Source organism: Mandrillus leucophaeus, unplaced genomic scaffold (genome assembly GCF_000951045.1).
Source record: "Mandrillus leucophaeus isolate KB7577 unplaced genomic scaffold, Mleu.le_1.0 Scaffold928, whole genome shotgun sequence".
NCBI classification, from domain to species: domain Eukaryota; kingdom Metazoa; phylum Chordata; class Mammalia; order Primates; family Cercopithecidae; genus Mandrillus; species Mandrillus leucophaeus.
The window spans coordinates 908,378-927,626 of record NW_012110119.1 but is presented as its reverse complement, the minus strand read 5'-3'; the positions used below and the strand labels follow the sequence as shown (position 1 = coordinate 927,626).

Here is a 19,249-nt window from a genome sequence, read left to right as displayed (position 1 = left end):
TTCCAATATTTAATGACATTCTCTTCATACTTTTAATTTTTATTACAAACGGTGTTTCTTTTAACCAGAATGTTCTTCCTTTGCCTGCCTCCTCTACTCCTATTTAGAGATTTAGCTCAGCAATTTAACGTTTGAGATTTAGCTTGACAATTTTATCTTCTATGGTGTATTTCCTGACACCTTTTGCCAATTCTCTATTTCCCTCATAACAACTATTTTATTGCATTGAAATTATTTATGTGCTGTATGAGTCTACTTCTAAGTTGAGATTCTAGAGACAAGTAATCTGACAGATACATCTTTGTATCTATTGCAACCTCATACATCTATGGCAGTTAGAATAATGCCTGGAACATAGCAATAAATGTTTGTGGAATGAATTAATGAATAGGAGCCCACATCGAAATTACTGGAGAAGACTTAACATATTCTACCTGGTGGCAAATATTACTTTGCAAAAATATTCATTTAGTTATGAAGATATGATTTATCTAAGATCAAATATTTAGTGTCTAGAATGAAATACTGAGTTTAAAATAACTTTTAAAAATGAGTGACAGAGCTCGTAAAAGCACCCAATGTTTGGAATGTTTATACCAATGCCTCTCCTGGTTAGCAAACCTGGCTACTACTTAAAGGACAACTGGATTAGGAAGAATATTTGCATTGAGCATTGACATGTGACAACTATATAAAGTCAAGATTTTCAGTTAACTACTAATGTTAGCAGTTGCTCTTTAATAGTCTTCAGCATCTTTACAAGGTTAAGTTCTATTTCTGTTTCATTTAAACTTTTGAAAACTTATGAATTACTGTTAAATTTTTAGGAAACTCCCATTTAGCATTTGTTAGTATGATCATTTTTCCTTTAAGTTATGGTGTAATAACTTATATTGATTTATTACCTGATATTGAACCATCTGCATTCGTGTACCTTACCTTTCTTGGTAAACGATATTATTCTTATAGTCATGTATTATATTTGCTAACATTTCATCTTGATGTTTTGCATTTGCCTTCTTAAGAGTAATAGGTTTATATTGTTGATTAGTAATGTAATTTCTTATTTTGTTTTAGAAATAGTATGAAATAAGTATTGAATCAAACTTACCTCAAAGATTGAATTTAGGAAGGAAATTCTAGCATTTCTATCAAGTCAGGACTCATGATAACTAACATTCGTCAGTGCCTTCTTTGTGCCAATTACAGTTAAGTGCTTCATGTATTAGTTCATTTAAACCCTACAGCATCCCATCAACCAGAAATTATTATTATCCCCATCTTGGGTCAGATGAATTGAGACACAGAGATGTAAAGTATCCAGGGTCACATAGAAGGTATATTGCAAGATTTTTAGTTTCTTTGCGCTGGGTACGTAATTCCTCCTTTAGCTCTGAGAAGTTTGATGGACTGAAGCCTTCTTCTCTCATGTCATCAAAGTCATTCTCCGTCAAGCTTTGATCCGTTGCTGGCGACGAGCTGCGCTCCTTTGCCGGGGGAGATGCGCTCTTATTTTTTGAATTTCCAGCTTTTCTGCCCTGCTTTTTCCCCATCTTTGTGGTTTTATCTGCCTCTGGTCTTTGATGATGATGGTGATGTACTGATGGGGTTTTGATGTAGGTGTCCTTCCTGTTTGATAGTTTTCCTTCTAACAGTCAGGACCCTCAGCTGTAGGTCTGTTGGAGATTGCTTGAGGTCCACTCCAGACCCTGTTTGCCTGGGTGTCAGCAGCAGAGGCTCAGTTGAAAATGCAGAAATCACCGGTCTTCTGTGTCGCTCGCGCTGGGAGTTGGAGACTGGAGCTGTTCCTATTCGACCATCTTGCTCCGCCCCCCGAAGGTATATTGCAGAGTCAGGATTTGAACTCAGGCATTCTGGCTGCAGAGCCTACATTCTTTACCAAAATGCATTCTTTTCCCCATCTTGTTGCAGAGAAAACCACGAATATCAGGAATTATTTGTCCAAAGAATCTGACATAATCATTGTTAATTGACCTATGACTACTTAAATAATGTAGAATTTATAAGAGAAATACCCTAACTACATACTATCAATTGATAACATAGATTGGAGACTAACTGTATTTAACTATTTAAAAACGTAGTTAAAAATATTACCAAAGTAATAACACTGTTTTTTTTTTTTTTTTCATCGTTTCAGCAATCTTGACACAGAAGAACTATGTGGTAAGTGTTTCTTTAAGATCAGTCAAACCCATTACTTGTTTAAGAAGCAAAAAGAGTATTGTTTGATATACATCAACCTTGAAATTTATGTTGTATATTAGGAGTTCTAGAAAAAGAAAAATTAATTGAGATCTCAAGGCATTTATCTTTATCCATGAATTTTGCTCAAAATATCCATGTATTTCACTCCAGAAACAGTCGGACCTCATTAGTTTGTACATAGAAGAAGATTTGTTATTACAATCAGTACATTAGTTTCACAAGAGCAAATTCTCCACAAGTTTGAATATATTTTTAAATTGGTGTTTAATACAACTTCATTACTCTCTGCACAAGCCTTTTGTTACTATTTTACAAAGCTGTTTTCTTGAAATGTAAAAATAACTTTGTCTCATACCTGCCTAAATCATTCTGGAGTTTTAAATGTCACTTGCAAAACAAGTGATTCAATGGGGACAGATAAATCTTTACAAATGTCTGGTTTAATAGCCTCTTCATTTATTTTATTCATCTTTATGGTTGGAACAATAGTGAAAGATTAGAAATATGGAAAGGTAAAATTTTTAAATTTTATTATTTTATGAAAAAATGGAACATTATGAGACTATTCAATTTGAAACAGCTATATTTCTCTGAACACTGGAAGGTTTAATGTTTTATGTTTTAAGATAAATGTTTAAGATAATACTTCTATCCAAGTTTGATCTTATTGTCTAGGCTGCTCAAACATTTTTGGTAGTTAGAGTTGAATTTTCTCTGAGAACTCCTCATTGAAACCACCAGCACTTCCTGAATATCTTATAATTCTTACAGTTTTAGAGTTTACCAAAACCATCAAAAAGGCCATTTTCTTATATTCATGAGTAGTTATTTTCCATTTCATCAAAGTGGTAGAGCAACATCAAAAGATGTTATACAATAACAACATATCAGAATATAGGATTTCAAGGCAATAACTGAACAAAATGAGCATAATATCCAACCATGACCTTTCAAATTTTCCAATGATTTTTAAAAACTCATGCTTCTTATCCTAGCATAGTGTCCATCTCACGTTCAGGAAGGAAAATCCAACTGAAATTCAAAATATGTTTATGGAGGAGCAAGGTACTCTGGTACCAAAGGAGGTCATGCTTTTGTTAGTTATGAAATACCAACAGGGAAAATTGTGCCATTCTTTCAGACACAGTCAGGTGGTAGCATTGTGCACACATGGTTAAGTGTGTGCACAATGAAAGTGCCTGAAAGTGCCCATATGGACCATTGCCATGAGGCTTTATCATGAATAGCAGTCACCGTAAAGGCCAAGTTATGGTCCACTCTCATCTATGTGCACACAGTCCTGGTCAGTGAAGTGAAAAGATAAAATGGAAAACACAAGATTATCTTGATAATTTCATTAAGGTGGCAGACCAATTTCCCTAAAATGTCTAGCTATGTCAGACCAAAGTAATTATTTCCTCAAATCATTCATTTATATCTATTCTTTGTTTTTCACTTAACTTTGCCTAGTCACAAAGTTGATGACAAAGCAAACTGTTATAAGGGCTTTTAAGATAAAAACACTAAGTGGTTCTTCTTTAATTGCTATGTTGCCTGCCTATTGTCATTAAGGAATATTGTGTTATCATCTCTTTTCCCTTAAAAGTACTTCAAATTTTAAAGTATGATAGCATAGCTCCACTTATTCCTCTACTGAAAAAACTATTTTAAAACTATGCCTTTTTTCTATAATAGGGGAACTGGATTAGGTGCCTATCCTGTATTTATGGAAAAAGCTTTGACTATGATTTTTCCCCCCATAGTTTTAGTTAGGGAATAGGTATGTGGGGCTTTAATTCAACAGGAATTTTTCTGTGTTTTTAAAATCCAGTGATTGTATTCACAGTCATGTGTTATAATCCTCCCCCTCTCTGTTCAAGAATATGCATTTTAATCTCCAGAGTGTCATTTCATTTCTCATTATTTTCTGAATATAAAGTAAATATTTAAGTTGGATTCTAATCAAAGCCAAATGCTTCAGTGTTAGCAAGTGAAATATGTCAATTCACACCCGGCACAAATTCCCCCTTGTGCGTGGGAGGGGCAGAACTTGATTGGCATGAAAAGTAGATTTCATATGTTCTTTCCTAGAAGCCAATTAAAAGTTGCAGGTATGTAAAACTTTAATTCTGAGGCTTTTACTTAATTTGTCAGTTACTAAGTTAAGGACCTAGAATTTAAAATATTTATTTTGAAAAAAAGTCTTTGTAATTTTAATTGTGAAAGTAATACATAACTACTATTTTTAAAATTTAACAGAATTATGTAGGCGTATAAGCTAATATGTCAATCTTCTCTGCCACTCATTGTCGTCCCCAATACTGAGCTCCACTATTTACTTGGAACATATTCTTCCAGACATTAATATGTGTATGTTGACATTGATATATATGTGTATGTGTTGTTGTTGTTTTTTACAACAGTAATTATACTATATGATTAGTACAATTGCATCCCCTTCTCCTTCATTTCATTTGAAGGCTGCGTAGTGTCCCATGTTCTTTAATTTTTTTCAATCAAATTACTTTTAATGGATTTTCAATTTGAATCCAACTTTCTATGGGAAAAACAGGATTGAAGTAAATATTCTCATATACATTATTCTCACACTCATGTTCAAGTAATTCTGGATAGTAGATTCCCAAACATGTAATTCCTCAATCAAGGTTTCTCTAAGGTGCACACCCACCAGCAGTTTATAGAAGTGCCAATTGTGAAGGCCTTCCTAAATGCATTTTTTTTTGCCATACCTTATCACTATCAGTCAATACATAACTCAATTTTAATTAGGCAATTGTGTTTGAACTCTGGCATTAAAGCTTTGATTTTGTATTTCTACCATAATTAGCTCCAATCTAAAGCATTCGGGAGTGTAATTACTACCTTTCCTGGCCCTACCCTGTTTATGACTGTTTTCATAACCTTACTCATTTTTACTGAACCGTTTTGCAGATCTTGAAGTTGGTAGTTAAGAATAGGTAGTTGAAATATTTATAGATGGGTTAAGAATAATTGCAATGAATGTGCTTGATCTGAAAGCATATCTGTAAGAAAGCATATCTGTGAGCAAGGTTGAATATATTTAATAGCATAATTTCTCATCTAGCTGGCTGCTATCTATCAAATATTAAACTATTTTAAAGTTCTATGAACTCTATAAATAAGATGGATTAAAAACTGAGGGTATGGGAAACTCCAGAATAAAAGCTTATTCCCTTCATACCCAAGGTTCCTTTCAGTAGCTGTGCACTAAGCACCCAGGCTGCAGAGCAGCACCAGCTTGCATTGGCAGAGCCCGGACAGTGCTGAGAGACCTGTGCCAGCAAGTCTGGGTGCTAGGAAATCAGAAGGCTCTATGCCCTCCTCCAGACTGCTGTGTCCTCCTCCAGTGGCACATGTCACTGATGATCGAGGTATAAGAGAGTTTGAGTGTCGCTTATCTGCATCCCCTCAAAATAGCCCACATTTCTAGATCTGACTGACCTCCCTATTCAGAACATGTGGGTTTTAACACTCTCCCTCATCTCAATTATTTTCTTTTCTACCTAGTCTACTACTTGAGAAATTCTAACTACTTGAGAAGTTTAGATGACTCATCTGAACTCTTGAGAATACTTTGTGAGACTAGTTTCTGCTGAGACTTTTGTGGCAGCTGTGGGTCCTTTGCTTCTGACAGAATTATTAAGCTGATCTGAAAACTCAACAACTTGAAAGACTAAGGTGCAGGATAGAAAAACAAAACAAAACTGTAGTTTGGTAATGCAATATCACTCATTAAGTACAGAAAGAAAGGGAGAAACTAATTTATTGTTAGCATTTTAGTAGAGAAGATGGCACATTGGATATCCATGAGAACATAGCCTGCTTTCTGACAGATAACAGGCTTACTACATCTGCTTATAAATTGTGCTCTACTTTTTCATCATACCTAATTTTCAGACTCTACTTTTCAATGATACTTCACTTAAACTGATGAGGATTGGTTTTCACATATTGCCATATGTGCAATACAACTCTATTTTGCTCAAGTTCATGAAGCCTACATACAGGTTTCAACAAAATAGGTCTTTTCTCCAGGAAGTTATTATAGTTACCAAAGGAAAAGCATTTTAAAGAACCAATATTTGTTCCAAATCTTTCTTTCTAATGCCATGACTTAAGGACAATATTCATTTGCCCCACTCACACTTGCATTGTGATTCAAATGAGAAACACGAGAAACTTGGAATAAAACTTTAGTCGAAGCTCAGCCACTTCCAAAGACGTCACTGTCCTTCCCTCCTGCCTGCCACATCTTGGAGTTTGCAGATCTGCAAAATTCTGGACTCCACCCCTCATTCCACTTCACAGCTTTGGCATGGCTCATAGTCCTAGTTGTGTGATGAAACCCCTCCTGGCAATTGATGCCTCCCTTCTCTCTTGATGGTATCACCAACATTCCCAAATCATCCTTAGTGCATCCTTTCCTTTTCTGATAGGAAAATTTGAGGATATAACTCTCCTTTTCAAAATTGTTCCATGGCTTCCCATTGCCCATAGTGGTCTCAGATTTACTCTGCATCATCATCTCCTAGGGAACCTCACCCTCAACCCAAATATTGTGATTTACTAGATGAGACCTTCTCAGTTATCTTAATGTCTAACAAGTACCCTAGAGTAGTGTTTCTCAAACTTAGGTTATGCCTACAAATCACGTGGGGGTCTTATTAAAATGCAGATTGTGATTCAACAGGACTGGAAGCGGGTCTGGGACACTAAGTTCTAACAAGCTCCCAGGTGAAACTAATGCTGCTGGTCCACAAAACAAACTGAACAGTGAGGTACAAGAGGATTCTGATGCAGGTGGTCAAAAACACTGACCTAGACTTGAGGATCAAAGAGCATCTGGCAAGGACTGTTTCCAACACGTACAGCTTTGTCTCCCATCACTGATTTTTAGCATGTTTCCTTGCTGCCTCTCATTCTCAAATATGTTCCAGTCCTGTTCTTTATATCTTGGCAGTGCTGAACTACACATACTCCTGCAAACATGACAGGAAAACAGCTGCTTCCATGCCTTTCCTCCTAGTATCCAGCAAGTTCAGTCCTATTCATCTGTTAACTGAGCCATTGGTGGTGTTTCTCCTATGAAGTCCTCTCTGACTCACCCAGGCAGACTTGGGCATTCTTTTGGACAGGACCTCGCTCTGTCGCCAGGCTGGAGTGCAGTGGCACAATCTCGGCTCACTGCAACCTCGGTCTCCCTGGTTCAAGCAATTCTCCTGCTTTATCCTCTATTTGGATTGCACCTTGTATCTGGGCTCTCAAACCATTGTCTTTAACAATGATTATGTGTACTGCAGTTGTTTCTTGGAATGCTTGGAATGTTTATCTCTCCTCTGACTGTAGGGCTTCTATCTTTTCACCTTTGTATTCCAAGCTCCTACAATAGCACCTAGCACATAAAAGGCCCTAAGTAAAGGTATGTTAGGCCACAGAATGAGTAAGTGAACACTCGCTATGATGAAGTGGAGGGGAGTTATCTCTCTTTATCTATGTTGGATGTGCCTGGCTCTTTCATCTAACTTCCCTTTGAGTTTATTGGAGCCCCCTTGCCTTGACTGCCTGACCCATATCCCTCAGTCAGTAAGTTATAAAAGAGCCTTAGTGACACTGAGCTGCACCACCTCAAAATAACCCTTACACTTAGATTTCCAACTTAAGCTCCTATCCACTTACTCATATGGTAATTCTCTTCCTTCTCAGTCATTTTGTTTACTATGTAGTGATTGTTCCTTTTTTCTAACTTGGAGGGTTGGGATGAACACGTGGATGAATGAAGGAAAGAAATAATGAAGTCTAGATAGGTGTCAGCTCTGAAACTTCTAGTCGTTGTTTTTCTCATACGCTTTATCAGCATATGCCTGCATCTGTGTGGATAGGTCCAATTTCAAAGTGGAAAGACAACTTAAATTCTCTCCAGGAACCTTTACTAATTAAGCCAAATATCTTGTCTATGAATGAAATATTTATTTTAAAAAGTGGCTTTACTTCTATCTATCTATCGATAAATAGAGTCTATATATATAGTCTATGTATATTTATGTATAGATAGAGAGACTTGCTTTTTTAGCACCAATTTTTTTGTTTTCACCTTCTTTTTTTTTTTTTTTTTTTTAAGAGACAGTGTCTCATCTGTAGCCCAGGCTGGAGTGCAGTGATGCTATCATGGCTCACTGCAGCCTCCACTTCACAGGCTCAAGCAATCCTCCCACCTCAGCCTCCCAAGTAGCTGGGATCAGAGGCACATACCACCATGCTGCATGGCCCAAGCTGGTCTCAAACTCCTGGGCTCAAGTGATCCTTCTACCTTGGCTTCCCAAAATGCTGAGATTATAGGCACAGCATGTTTTCACTTTATATTTTTGTCTACTTGCATTTAAAATGCCTATCATAATCCTCTTTGAGGTATTATATATACAAGTTTTAAAATAAAAATGAAGTAACAGCTTCACTTTTTGGCTTTTTTTTTACGTTTTTTGCTTGTTTCAACATAGTATAGACTCAGTTCTGATATTCATTATTTTTCCAACTTATGAATATTCTACAGCTACATTAACTGCTTGCTGGTTGATGAAGAGTGTTCATTTGTTATAAATAATTGCACAGGGACTTCCTTTGTTATAAATAATTACACAAATAAAGTTAGACATATTTGTCAACCTTATCAAAAAGTCAACATTATAACCACAAATTAAAATGTTATTTTGAAGCAGGTATTTAAGGAGTAAATACTTTCTTATTTATCTTCCAACTAATCACTTTCTAAAGAATCTTTATAAGAGATAGTTTGCACCACATTGTTTTTAAGGAATGCATTTTACTTTTTGTCAAAAATATGTTGTTTGTTTTTAACCTAAGTGTATACAGACAGTATTTTGACACCCATGATCTGGAATTGATTTAGTGCTCACCTGCATTTATTTTCTTCTCAAAAGAAGTCTGTACATTAATTAGTATATCAGTCAATGGCACTTTCCAGTTGCTATTAATATCAGTATAAACAAATATTTCCAAGAGTATTAAATAAATTAATCAATGCGGTTTCCATCAAACATGCTGAAATGTATTCCCATAATCTCAAGTGGCTTATATGTGATTATATTTATCATTTCAATTTAGTTCCACAAATACTGTGGCACATTACAGAGAGACAGTAATAAACTACAGTTCATCCAAGGAAAGGTGTACAGGAATGGTGAGAACTATTCATTTTTTAGTGTCTGAAAACCCTAAATCTTCTCAATATATAAATTTACGTTAAGCTAGTTTGCTTTCATTATAGAAATGTATAGATTTCTATAAGTAAATATAAGATTTTGCATTTATATATATTTCAACTTACTAGTTTAGGATCAGTTCATGTTCCATACTTTTAGTTTTAATCACAAATCCACTATATTATTTATTCCTAGCAACTGAAAAAAGTGATAGACTTTACTTCTTCTCTGCCCAAATTGTTGAAAAAAAAAAGAAAAAGATTATGACAGGGACAGTTACATAGAAGGTGCCACAGAAGACCCTCTCATGTTTTGTGTCACTGACTCTTAACCTTGAAAAAAGCTTACCTTCCTTAAATGTTTCCTCCAAGAAACAAAAAATGTAACTTAACTATTTTCTAAAATTACTATCCCGGTGAGATCTATAATACTATGTTGTCAAAAAAATATTTTATTGAAACATCCTTGTCAGTAGATCCAGATTCATTTTTTCCTACTTTTGTAGGAAGCAACATTTCTTCAAGGGTAATGGTAATCATTCAGGTTTCCTTTTCATTTTTCTTGATGTCTTAGTAAAATGAACAGATTGTCACCTTATTTAGTCTTATTTGGAAACCTTCCAGTTTTTACTTACAGCTGACATTTTGTTTTACTCATTTAAGGAATAAATAATTTGTTGATTTTTTTTGTTTTATGGTTACCTAAACTCAAATATGAATTTATTTCAATATTTTCATTTTTCAGAATATTTTTCTCAGCACTTGGGCGAGTATGAGAATGTACTAGCAGCACTTGAAGACCTGAATCTTTCCATCCTGAAGGCAATGGGCAAAACAAAGAAAGTAAGAAAATGTTAATGTTTATTTTCTATAAAAATCTCTTATTTGAAAAAGAGTTTTCTTGAAAATCATACCTATTTTCAAGTATAGATTCTTTATTATCACTGATAGTTTATTTTTCTTCATATTAAATGAGCTACGTTATTCATTTGCAACATAATTATAAACACTATATGCCAAAGACTGTGCTTCGTGTTGAGGATACAAAGATACAAAGACCTGTTAGAATAGCTCTAAGCCTGGTGGTGATACAAGTGTGTAAACTAAGTAATATGTTTTGAATCTTTTCCCTCTCCAAATCCTATATTGAATTGTAATCCCCAGTATTGGAGGTGGGGCCTGGTGGGAGGTGATTGGCTTATGGATCACCATTCCCCCAGTGCTGTTCTCCTGATGCTGAATGAGTGAGTTAACATGCGATCTGGTTGTTTAAAAGTGTGTGGCGCCTCCTTGCCCCTCTCCTTCCTCCTCTGGCCATGTGACATGCCTTGCTTCTCCTTTACCTTCCACCATAATTGAAAACTCCCTGAGGCCTCCCCAGAAACAGAAGTCACTATGCTTCCTGTACAGCTTGCAGAACTGTGAGCCAATTAAACCTCCTTTCTTTACAAATTACCCAGCCTCACATATTTCTTTATAGCAATGAGGGAACTGACTAATGCACTAAGCATTACAGTATAGCCCAATGAGAAGCACAAGACATCTAATTCATGCTGGAGGTGAGACACCTGAACACTTATAGATAAAGGAAGTTGGTAGAGCTGAACAAAGGAGACCTAAATACAGAGAACAGCACATGCAGAGGCTCTGAGTCAAGAGGGTCACAGGACACCCTAGGAAATGAAGCTGGACAATAAGGATGAAGTACCGAAGAGTGGCATGATGTGAAATGAAACTGGAGTGCTAGGGAGGGCCCACACCTTTCATGATGTCAGCAAAGCTAAGGATTTAGGCCTGTATCCTAAGTGTAAATAAATCAGCAAATATTTAAAGCAGAAGTAAAAAAAACTCATGCAGTCTTTCAAAAAGACCATACAAGAATTAACTTGGAACTGGGGTGGATAATATAGAGGAATAGGATCAGAAAGATGAGTGAGTAGTTTAGTTCATTAGTCTGGATAAGAAATGTTGATATTTGGAAAACAATAAAGACTCAACTGAATTTTGGAAAATAAAGTTCAGAAAGTGCCCTAAAACTTCAAGGAAAACAGAAAATGTAAGAAAATTGGAGCACCAGGATAGTGTATCCTATATCCAAATAACAAATTCCAAAAAGAGAGAGAGAGAGAAAAAAGGAAAACAGGTAAAAAGTGGAATCAGAATACATTTTCTTTAGAGCTCTTCAGGAATATTTGGAAACTGTATAATAACTTCATCCCTTGGAAACTTCTCTCCAGAAATGGCCATTAAAAAATTCTCTGCTTTGTGTGTCTAGCTTCTTCTTGTTCTTCAAGTCTCATCTTAAGTACCATGGCCTCAGAAAGGTCTTCTCTGACCACTTTCATCTAAAAAAAAGAAAGCGTCATCTCTATTAGAGTAGCTCATCTGTTCCTTGCTGGCAATGTGTCATAATCAGTGAGTAACTGTGCAATGTTTTTGTTGTTGTGTATTTGTTGTCTGTAAAGAGAGAGAAGGGCAGTGACTGCTTTTTGGTTTTGGGGTTTTTTTTTTGTTTTGTTTTTGGCTCACCATGTTTACTCTGAACCTAGCACAGGACCTGACAATTAAAATCATACTCAAAAAGTTTATTGATGGATTAAATTACTTGATTGGTTAAATGAATACACATATAACTCCAAAAGCTAAACACTTTTGCTCCTAAAAGAAAAATTGCTCCTAAGTTAATTTAAGAAGCTTCCAGATTTCCTCTAATAGGAAGAAAAAAACAAGTTATATAATCTTCCTTATTTCCTCAGAAATATGCACTAAAGTCATGTTGTTTTCCTTGTATTAAGACAATGAGGTTTTGTGGGATTTAAATTGAGGTCAACCTGTTGTTTTGGTTTCTTAAGTTACAAAATCTTTTTCTTGGCACTGACCCTTAAAAATGCCTGTGATTCATATTATCATACTGTTTAATCGAGAAAAACATATGTCTCTGATTTAAATTAAAAAGGAAAAAGAAAAAAGAAATAGTCAAAATTAAAATTAGAAAAAGCCCCTTTGTGTAATAGCTCAAAGATGAATAAAATGCAGGAGTTTTGACGTTTCTCAAGCCACTGTTGAATAGACATCTTCTCCACACTGTCTAGCACATGGACCCTTCGGAATGAGAAATCTAGCATTTTTCTCTATATTTCTACCCAGATAAAAAGTCCTGTCTTGGTAGGAAGATCTGATTGTTCTAGGCTTTTATGAAAAATGAAATACAAGCCTTTTATGATCTATGTTGACAGGCAGTACCTCTGTTTGCAGTGTCAGAGAATGGATAAAATGGGATTTAGCTGCCTACCTTAAACTCCAGATGACTCAGGACAAATACAATCTGTCATTATTTTCCCTCCTCCTCCTTCTCCCTTAACCCCAGTCTTTTGTCAGATCCTCAAGGGCTACATGGATTATTTTACTTTGCTTGTTATTCTGGAACAAAACACCGTAGGTCAAATTCCAAATGGCCATTTGAAAGTCCTAAAGGTAACTAAAACCAGAACCCTCTGTCTGACTTTGGAATGTTTCGCACACACAAAAAAATAGCTTTGTCCATTAGTTTTTCTTCTTTCTACAGGGTAGAGGTGATAAGTTAACTTGCAGCATTAGTATGCGAAGTGCTTGTGATCTCAAAGCAAATATAGAATTCTGATGCTACAGCTGAATTCATCATGTGCTATGTTATATAAACACAAATGGGATTTGCTGTTTATTAGTAGGGCTTAAAAGGAGATTATCACAAGTTAAAGTGAAGAATGGCATTTTCAAAATAATTATTTAGGGTTTGTTAGTTACCTTACTGAGTGCAGCCATGAAATTTTCCAAAATTAAAGTATATATATATTTTTTCTTCTGACAGTTATTTTTCAAACAAACACACCCTACAGTACATTTTCAATAATTTAAAGAAAAAAATAGACTTGAATCCTAGCACTTTCGGGCCTCTGTCTCTGTCTTACTCTCCTACATCTGTCTTCGGGATCTATGTTGATTCTCTCTTTAGCATCTACAGATCCCTTTATCTTTATCTTTTCATCTCTCCTCTATCTCTAATTTTTTTTTATGTTGAGCATCTGGGCCTCCCAGGGCTCCATATTCCTTTCACTAAAGATCACAATCATTTTATTTGAGTCTTACTATGAAAAAGATGAAATAGCAATAGGACACAGAATTTCTATTTGGGACAAACATCATTACCATAATTTTATGTAGGATTTATTATTAAAATTTTCCCTTGTTTCAGGCAAAATATCCAAGCTGAAATGATACCATATGTGGCATAGTAAAATACCCTTGTAGGCTTACAGAAGGCAAGCATTTTAATTTTTCATTATAGTTTCATTGCAATCCTTTAAGTATTCAATCCTTAAGTATTTAAAAATAAGATGAAGAAATTATTCTTGGACTTCAGAGCAACCACACAAAAAAAGTACTTTTTAAACCATTTATTTGACATCTTCTTTTTTCCTTGAAATTTTCTGTCAAAATGAGTATGTTTAGGGAAGAGGAAGTAGAGACTAGGAGGATGGAAAATAGGAGAGAAGTGTTTTGAGGTTGCAAGTTTGGTTCAATAGGAGAGAAGCCCTGAGTCAGGTCCAAGCCTTGGACTCCTCCATGCAGCCCTCGCCAGACTTCTGCCCAGCACCTGGCAAAGGGGAACTCAACACCTCTGGAAAGGTTGCTCAATGAAGTAAGGAGGAACATGTTCTCTCGTAGCAGACCCTAGTTATCCTGAAGGATTCTGCAGTACCTACTTCCTGGACAGAAAAACCTCCACCTCTCAGTGGGTAAGGAGGAGATAGAACTGAGATGAGAGCCCTAACCCTTCTAATTAATGTGAGCATGGCTTTGGGTGTAATTTAAAGGTGATGAAAAACCACTTTGAGGTTATTGATAGAGTTCACACAGTGGTGTAGGTGATTAATTCAGGCAAAGATCATCAACAAAGTAGTGGCTAAGGTGGATATGCTAGGAGGATGGAGGACAGAGTGCATAGTAATGTCTGGGCAGGCTCAAGACTTGGATTGGTACCTACCTGGCAACCACATCACTGGTTCTTTCTAGCCGTTGCTGCAGCCCCACCAGACTCTTGGTGACTGATCTGACTTTGCTGAGCCAAGTTGCCAAATGATGCCTAATGACTCTTCTTTCCAGCCAGTCTAGGGCTTCCGTGGCTATGACCAAAAAGAGGATGAGGAATAGCTGTCAATGCCAGCTAGCGTTCATATAGCACCTTAGAGTTTTCAACATGCTTTAATATACAGTATTTCAGTTACTCTTCATCACATCCCAGTAAGGAATTTCAGACAAAAGGTAATATACCCATTTCAAAAATGAGGAAACTGAGTCACAATGTGGCTAGTTGATTTATTGATATCCTAAAGATAATGAAATTTAAACCAAGTGATTCTCATTTAAATTTTTTTTAATTTAAGGTTTATGTGGTTCCATATGAACATGCTATAAACCTGCAGCTGTAAGTTCTATCATGACACAAAACATTTCTGGTATTAGGTGCCTTTGGTCTTTGAAACAATCAAAGTCTTTAGAGTTCAGCTGTGTCTCAGCAAAGGCATAAAGATTTCTAGCTTCTCTGTTAGAAATATTTTCAGTTTTGTTTTTGACAAATGAATAAGTAGCTATGCAGAACTCAGTGTAATATGTGAGGAATATATGAAAGAAATTATAGACAGAAGCAGATGATAATTAAATGCTGAAATCATAATTAAATCCTGAAATCAAAGGATGACGGTGCATAAGCAAAGTTCTAGGCAAGGAAGTTCATATCGTTTATTATAGTTTGTTGTCATTAGAGAAATGAACTTTAATTAGAAAGTAAGAGAAGTTACGTGCCCATGTCAAACAATGGATATTTAGCTTTTTACTTACTAGAATGAAATATATCCAAAGGAAAGGCTACTGTACTGGAGAGAAGTAAGCAAAAATATTGGTCTTCTGGGCTCTGAATGAATTTATAAAGGATCTGAAAGCATTCCAATAGGAGTCCTACTGATTTTTTTTAAAAAATAGGTAACTGTATTACTTCTCGGTTGACACTTAAAATGCCATGTTTACTATTTGCTAAATACTTATAATGTACTCAGTTTTGTGTCAGAACTCACTATTCTGTTCCTGTGGTAAACTGTTTTTTCTGGTATTAAGTATTATTATCACGTTATCTTAATTCGTGTGTACTTAGATACATTTGAAAATGTAAAAGTGCAGGTCTTCTCTGATTGTTCTTCTCTTTCTCTCTCTTTTTTTTTTTTTTTGGTGGAGAGAGGGTTTCACTATGTTGCATCAGGCTGGTTTCAAACTCCTGAGCTCAGGCAATCCATCCACTTCACCTTTCCAAAGTGCTGGGATTACAGGCGAGAGCCACTGCACCTGGCCTGACTCTTCTTCTTTAGCAGAGTTTTGCCCTTAGTTTGCCATGTTTGCATAAGTTTTGTAATTGTTTTTTCAATTCTGGGAAAAACTTTTATTGGAATTTTCATTAAATTTATAAAGTAATTTTGAGAGAATTGTCATCTTGGTAATATTTTCCCTTCCCATGCAGGTACAAATATATTTTTTCATTTATTCAAGCTTCTTTTTATGCCTCATTAAATATTTTTATGATACCTCATATAGGTTCAAAACATTTCCTGTTAAATCTGTTCATATATATTTTATATTTTTGTTGTTTTATAAATGGCCACCCTCTCTAACTTCCTAACTTAACGTTGGTGCTATATTGGAAAATGATTAATTTTTGTATACACATTTGGTAACTAGATTAGCTACCATCTTGAGTAGTTGTTCTGTCCGTGACATGCCATTTATTATCCTTTACTGATATTACAGCTTGAACATTGAGAGCCTCTGTCACTGTAAGAAACAACCCACCTAATCTCTCTTTTAGGGAAGTTGACCGATCTGTATATAGTCTGTAATGCCCTGATTATCTTCTCCCACTTTTTTGATCTGAACTTTGAAGCTACACTTTACACCTATTGTTATTACATAAGATTTCAAATTCTACTTCATTACCACAAGGCAGTAATAAACTATGACTTACACTTTAGAATCTTGTGTCTTAAAGGGACAAGATCATTTTCCACAAAACCAAACATAGTTTTAAAAAGCTTGAGTAGCAAAATTCTATAAATGCAAACATGTGAAACATTAGCCGATTCTTACATATTTTTAACAGAAAAGACACAAACAATAAAAGTAAATAATATATTTAATTAATTGGCAGCACATCGATATAGGCCAGAAATAAACTTGATGTTCAGAAAAGGGAAAGGTCAGTGCTCACTGAGTAGTCAGATAGAACATCAGGGAGAAGGTGAGACTCAAATGAGCCTCAAAGAATGGGCAATTTTAATAAAGGAAAAAGAGAATAGAAGAGCCTGCAGATAATGACCTTACTTTGACTTTTTAAGGAGGCAGCTATGAAGCCTAGTTTCATCAGAGGCCCTCTTTCATGTCCAGAGGAGGCTGTAATTTACAGATGGAGGGGTCAGGTCATGCTGACTGCAGTTGGTATTTCACCTTATTTACAGTTTCTCGAATGAATGTATAAATAAAAAACTGCGATCTTGCAAATAATCTTGAATCAAGGGGAATTAAAAAAAAAAAAAAACTTAACAGATTGCTAGAGCTGTGGCAGGTAGAGGCCCCAGGTCAACTGCTGGTATACCCCAAAGCCACAGAGGTCCCTATTAGTAATCATTTTTTTCATGATCGTTTTCTATTTTCAGACAGTCCTACCAATCCTTCCTCCCCATCCCAACCAGAAATAAGATACAGTGATAAATTATTTTTATTTTATTTCATGCACCTATAATTTCAAATAGCCATTTTTTTCCTTTGTGGGGATTTTCTTTTATTTATCTTACTTAGATTGCTAGTGGGAACATTTATATTCCTAATAGAAAGTGGGAGTTAATTTTCTGCCTAATGAAAGGACGAGTACAAAGTATACTGTTCTATTTAAAAAGAAAAGCTGGTTTATTTTGCCCAAAAATATAGTTCTGAACTACACTTGCCTGAGTGAATGTACAGCTCTATTTCTGAAGAAATGAACTTTGAAATTCTAAAAGCTAGATAAGGGAGAGAAGTTAATGCAGACATTCATGGGGAATAGACAGCACAGCATGTGATTCCTTCTGTCACGAGAATTAAATTTGATATGACTCATTTCTTTTGCCTGAAGTGGAAAAGTGCAGAGGGAGAGATTAAAAATTGGTCTGTCTTGTGTTTCTCAAATCTGATGGGCATCAGTTATTATCATGTTGAAGTTGTTCTTTCCCGTTTTTATTTACAAAGAGGAAATACTGAACATTGCAAACCAGAAATACTAAAGGTTACTTGAGAATTAATTCGTTTTGGCAAAGTCCTTATTTTCAAAATAATACATCCAAAAGAATGTACTTTCAAAAAGAAAATGAGTATGTGCAAAAAAATATATTATAGGTGCTTCCCCTTGGCTGCAGGACAAGAGAGCTCAGGGCCACATGGTATTGTGTGACATCCCTTTGGAATGATTGATCCCGTGACCTGTCAGTTGTGTAATAACAAATGGAATGTAGCTCTAACAGCCGTGCAGGGTTATTGAATTGACTGAGATCTCTGGGAAACTTTCCCACAATTTCTTTGGGTTTCAGTTTGAATTTCTGTTATGCATCATACTCACTTTTTAGGACTACCAATTATGCCACAAGCAGCCTAGTTTCTGGCAGTATGGGAAAGAGATGTTTTCATCAGTTGTACATCTGGGTTTCAGAATACTGGCTGTGTGTTCTTACTCTGTAAGACCGAATGTCTGACAAAAAATGTCAGCTAACTCCCTCAAGGTCACAGCTGACACATGGATAGCGATCTTAAGTTGATCCCTATGAATTGCTTTCTAGTCCTCCTTGGCATGAAGCTATTAGAGTTTCTAGTCAATTTCTTGAGAAGATGACAAAAATTATGGCTGAGAAGACAGAAAATATATTGAAGGATTTGTTAGTTGTAATCGTTATCTACTGCTGAAGTTTCTGAGGGTCAGGAATCCAAGCATGGCTTAAGTGGGTGATTCCTATTCAGAGATTATCTTGAGATTGTAGTCATTTTAAGGTCCTTGAGGAATTGCTTTCAAGCTCACTCACATGGCTGCTGACACATTCCAAGGAAATAGAGTCAGTTATGTGGCTTCTATTTGTCACCACATGGGCCTCTCCATAGGGTTGCTCCTATGACATAGTAGCTGGCTTTCTCTAGAGAAGTGATTGTAAAGAGAGAGAGGCCGGGTGTGGTGGCTCATGCCTGTAATCCCAGCACTTTGGGAGGCTGAAGTGGGCGGATCACTTCTGCCATATTCTATTCACTAGAAGCAAGTCATTAAGTCCAGCCCACATTCAATGGGAGGGGAATTAAACTCCACTTGTGTGCCTATATCTTTAAAACTACCATACTAGTCAACTATTAACTTTGTGTGTGTAAGTGTGTGTGTGTGTGTGTGTGTGCTGGAGTGGTGGAAGAAAATCTTTATCTGTTTTTTTCCTCCATTTATATCTACCCCATTAAAAGAAATCAAATTGATTTTTGAAACTCTGACATACATGCCTATCCCTTATATTAGCTGAATGCTTCTAATATGGTTTGGCTGTGCCCTCACCCAAAATCTCCCCTTGAATTGTAATCCCTACAATCCCCATAATCCCCATGTGTCAAGGATGGGACCAGGTGGAGGTAATGGGATCATAGGGGCTGTTTCCCCCATGCTGCCATCGTGATAGTGAA

General features: G+C 35.9%; 1 protein-coding gene across 1 annotated transcript in view; it reads left to right on the top strand.

Annotated features, from left to right (window-relative positions):
* The window catches only part of NECAB1 (N-terminal EF-hand calcium binding protein 1), a 190,976-nt gene that overhangs the window by 79,231 nt on the left and 92,496 nt on the right, over window positions 1–19,249 (top strand). The window contains exons 4-5 of the mRNA XM_011970102.1: window positions 2,162–2,187; window positions 10,233–10,330. Of these exons, the coding sequence (XP_011825492.1) occupies window positions 2,162–2,187; window positions 10,233–10,330 (124 nt within the window). The remainder of the gene's footprint in view (window positions 1–2,161; window positions 2,188–10,232; window positions 10,331–19,249) is intronic.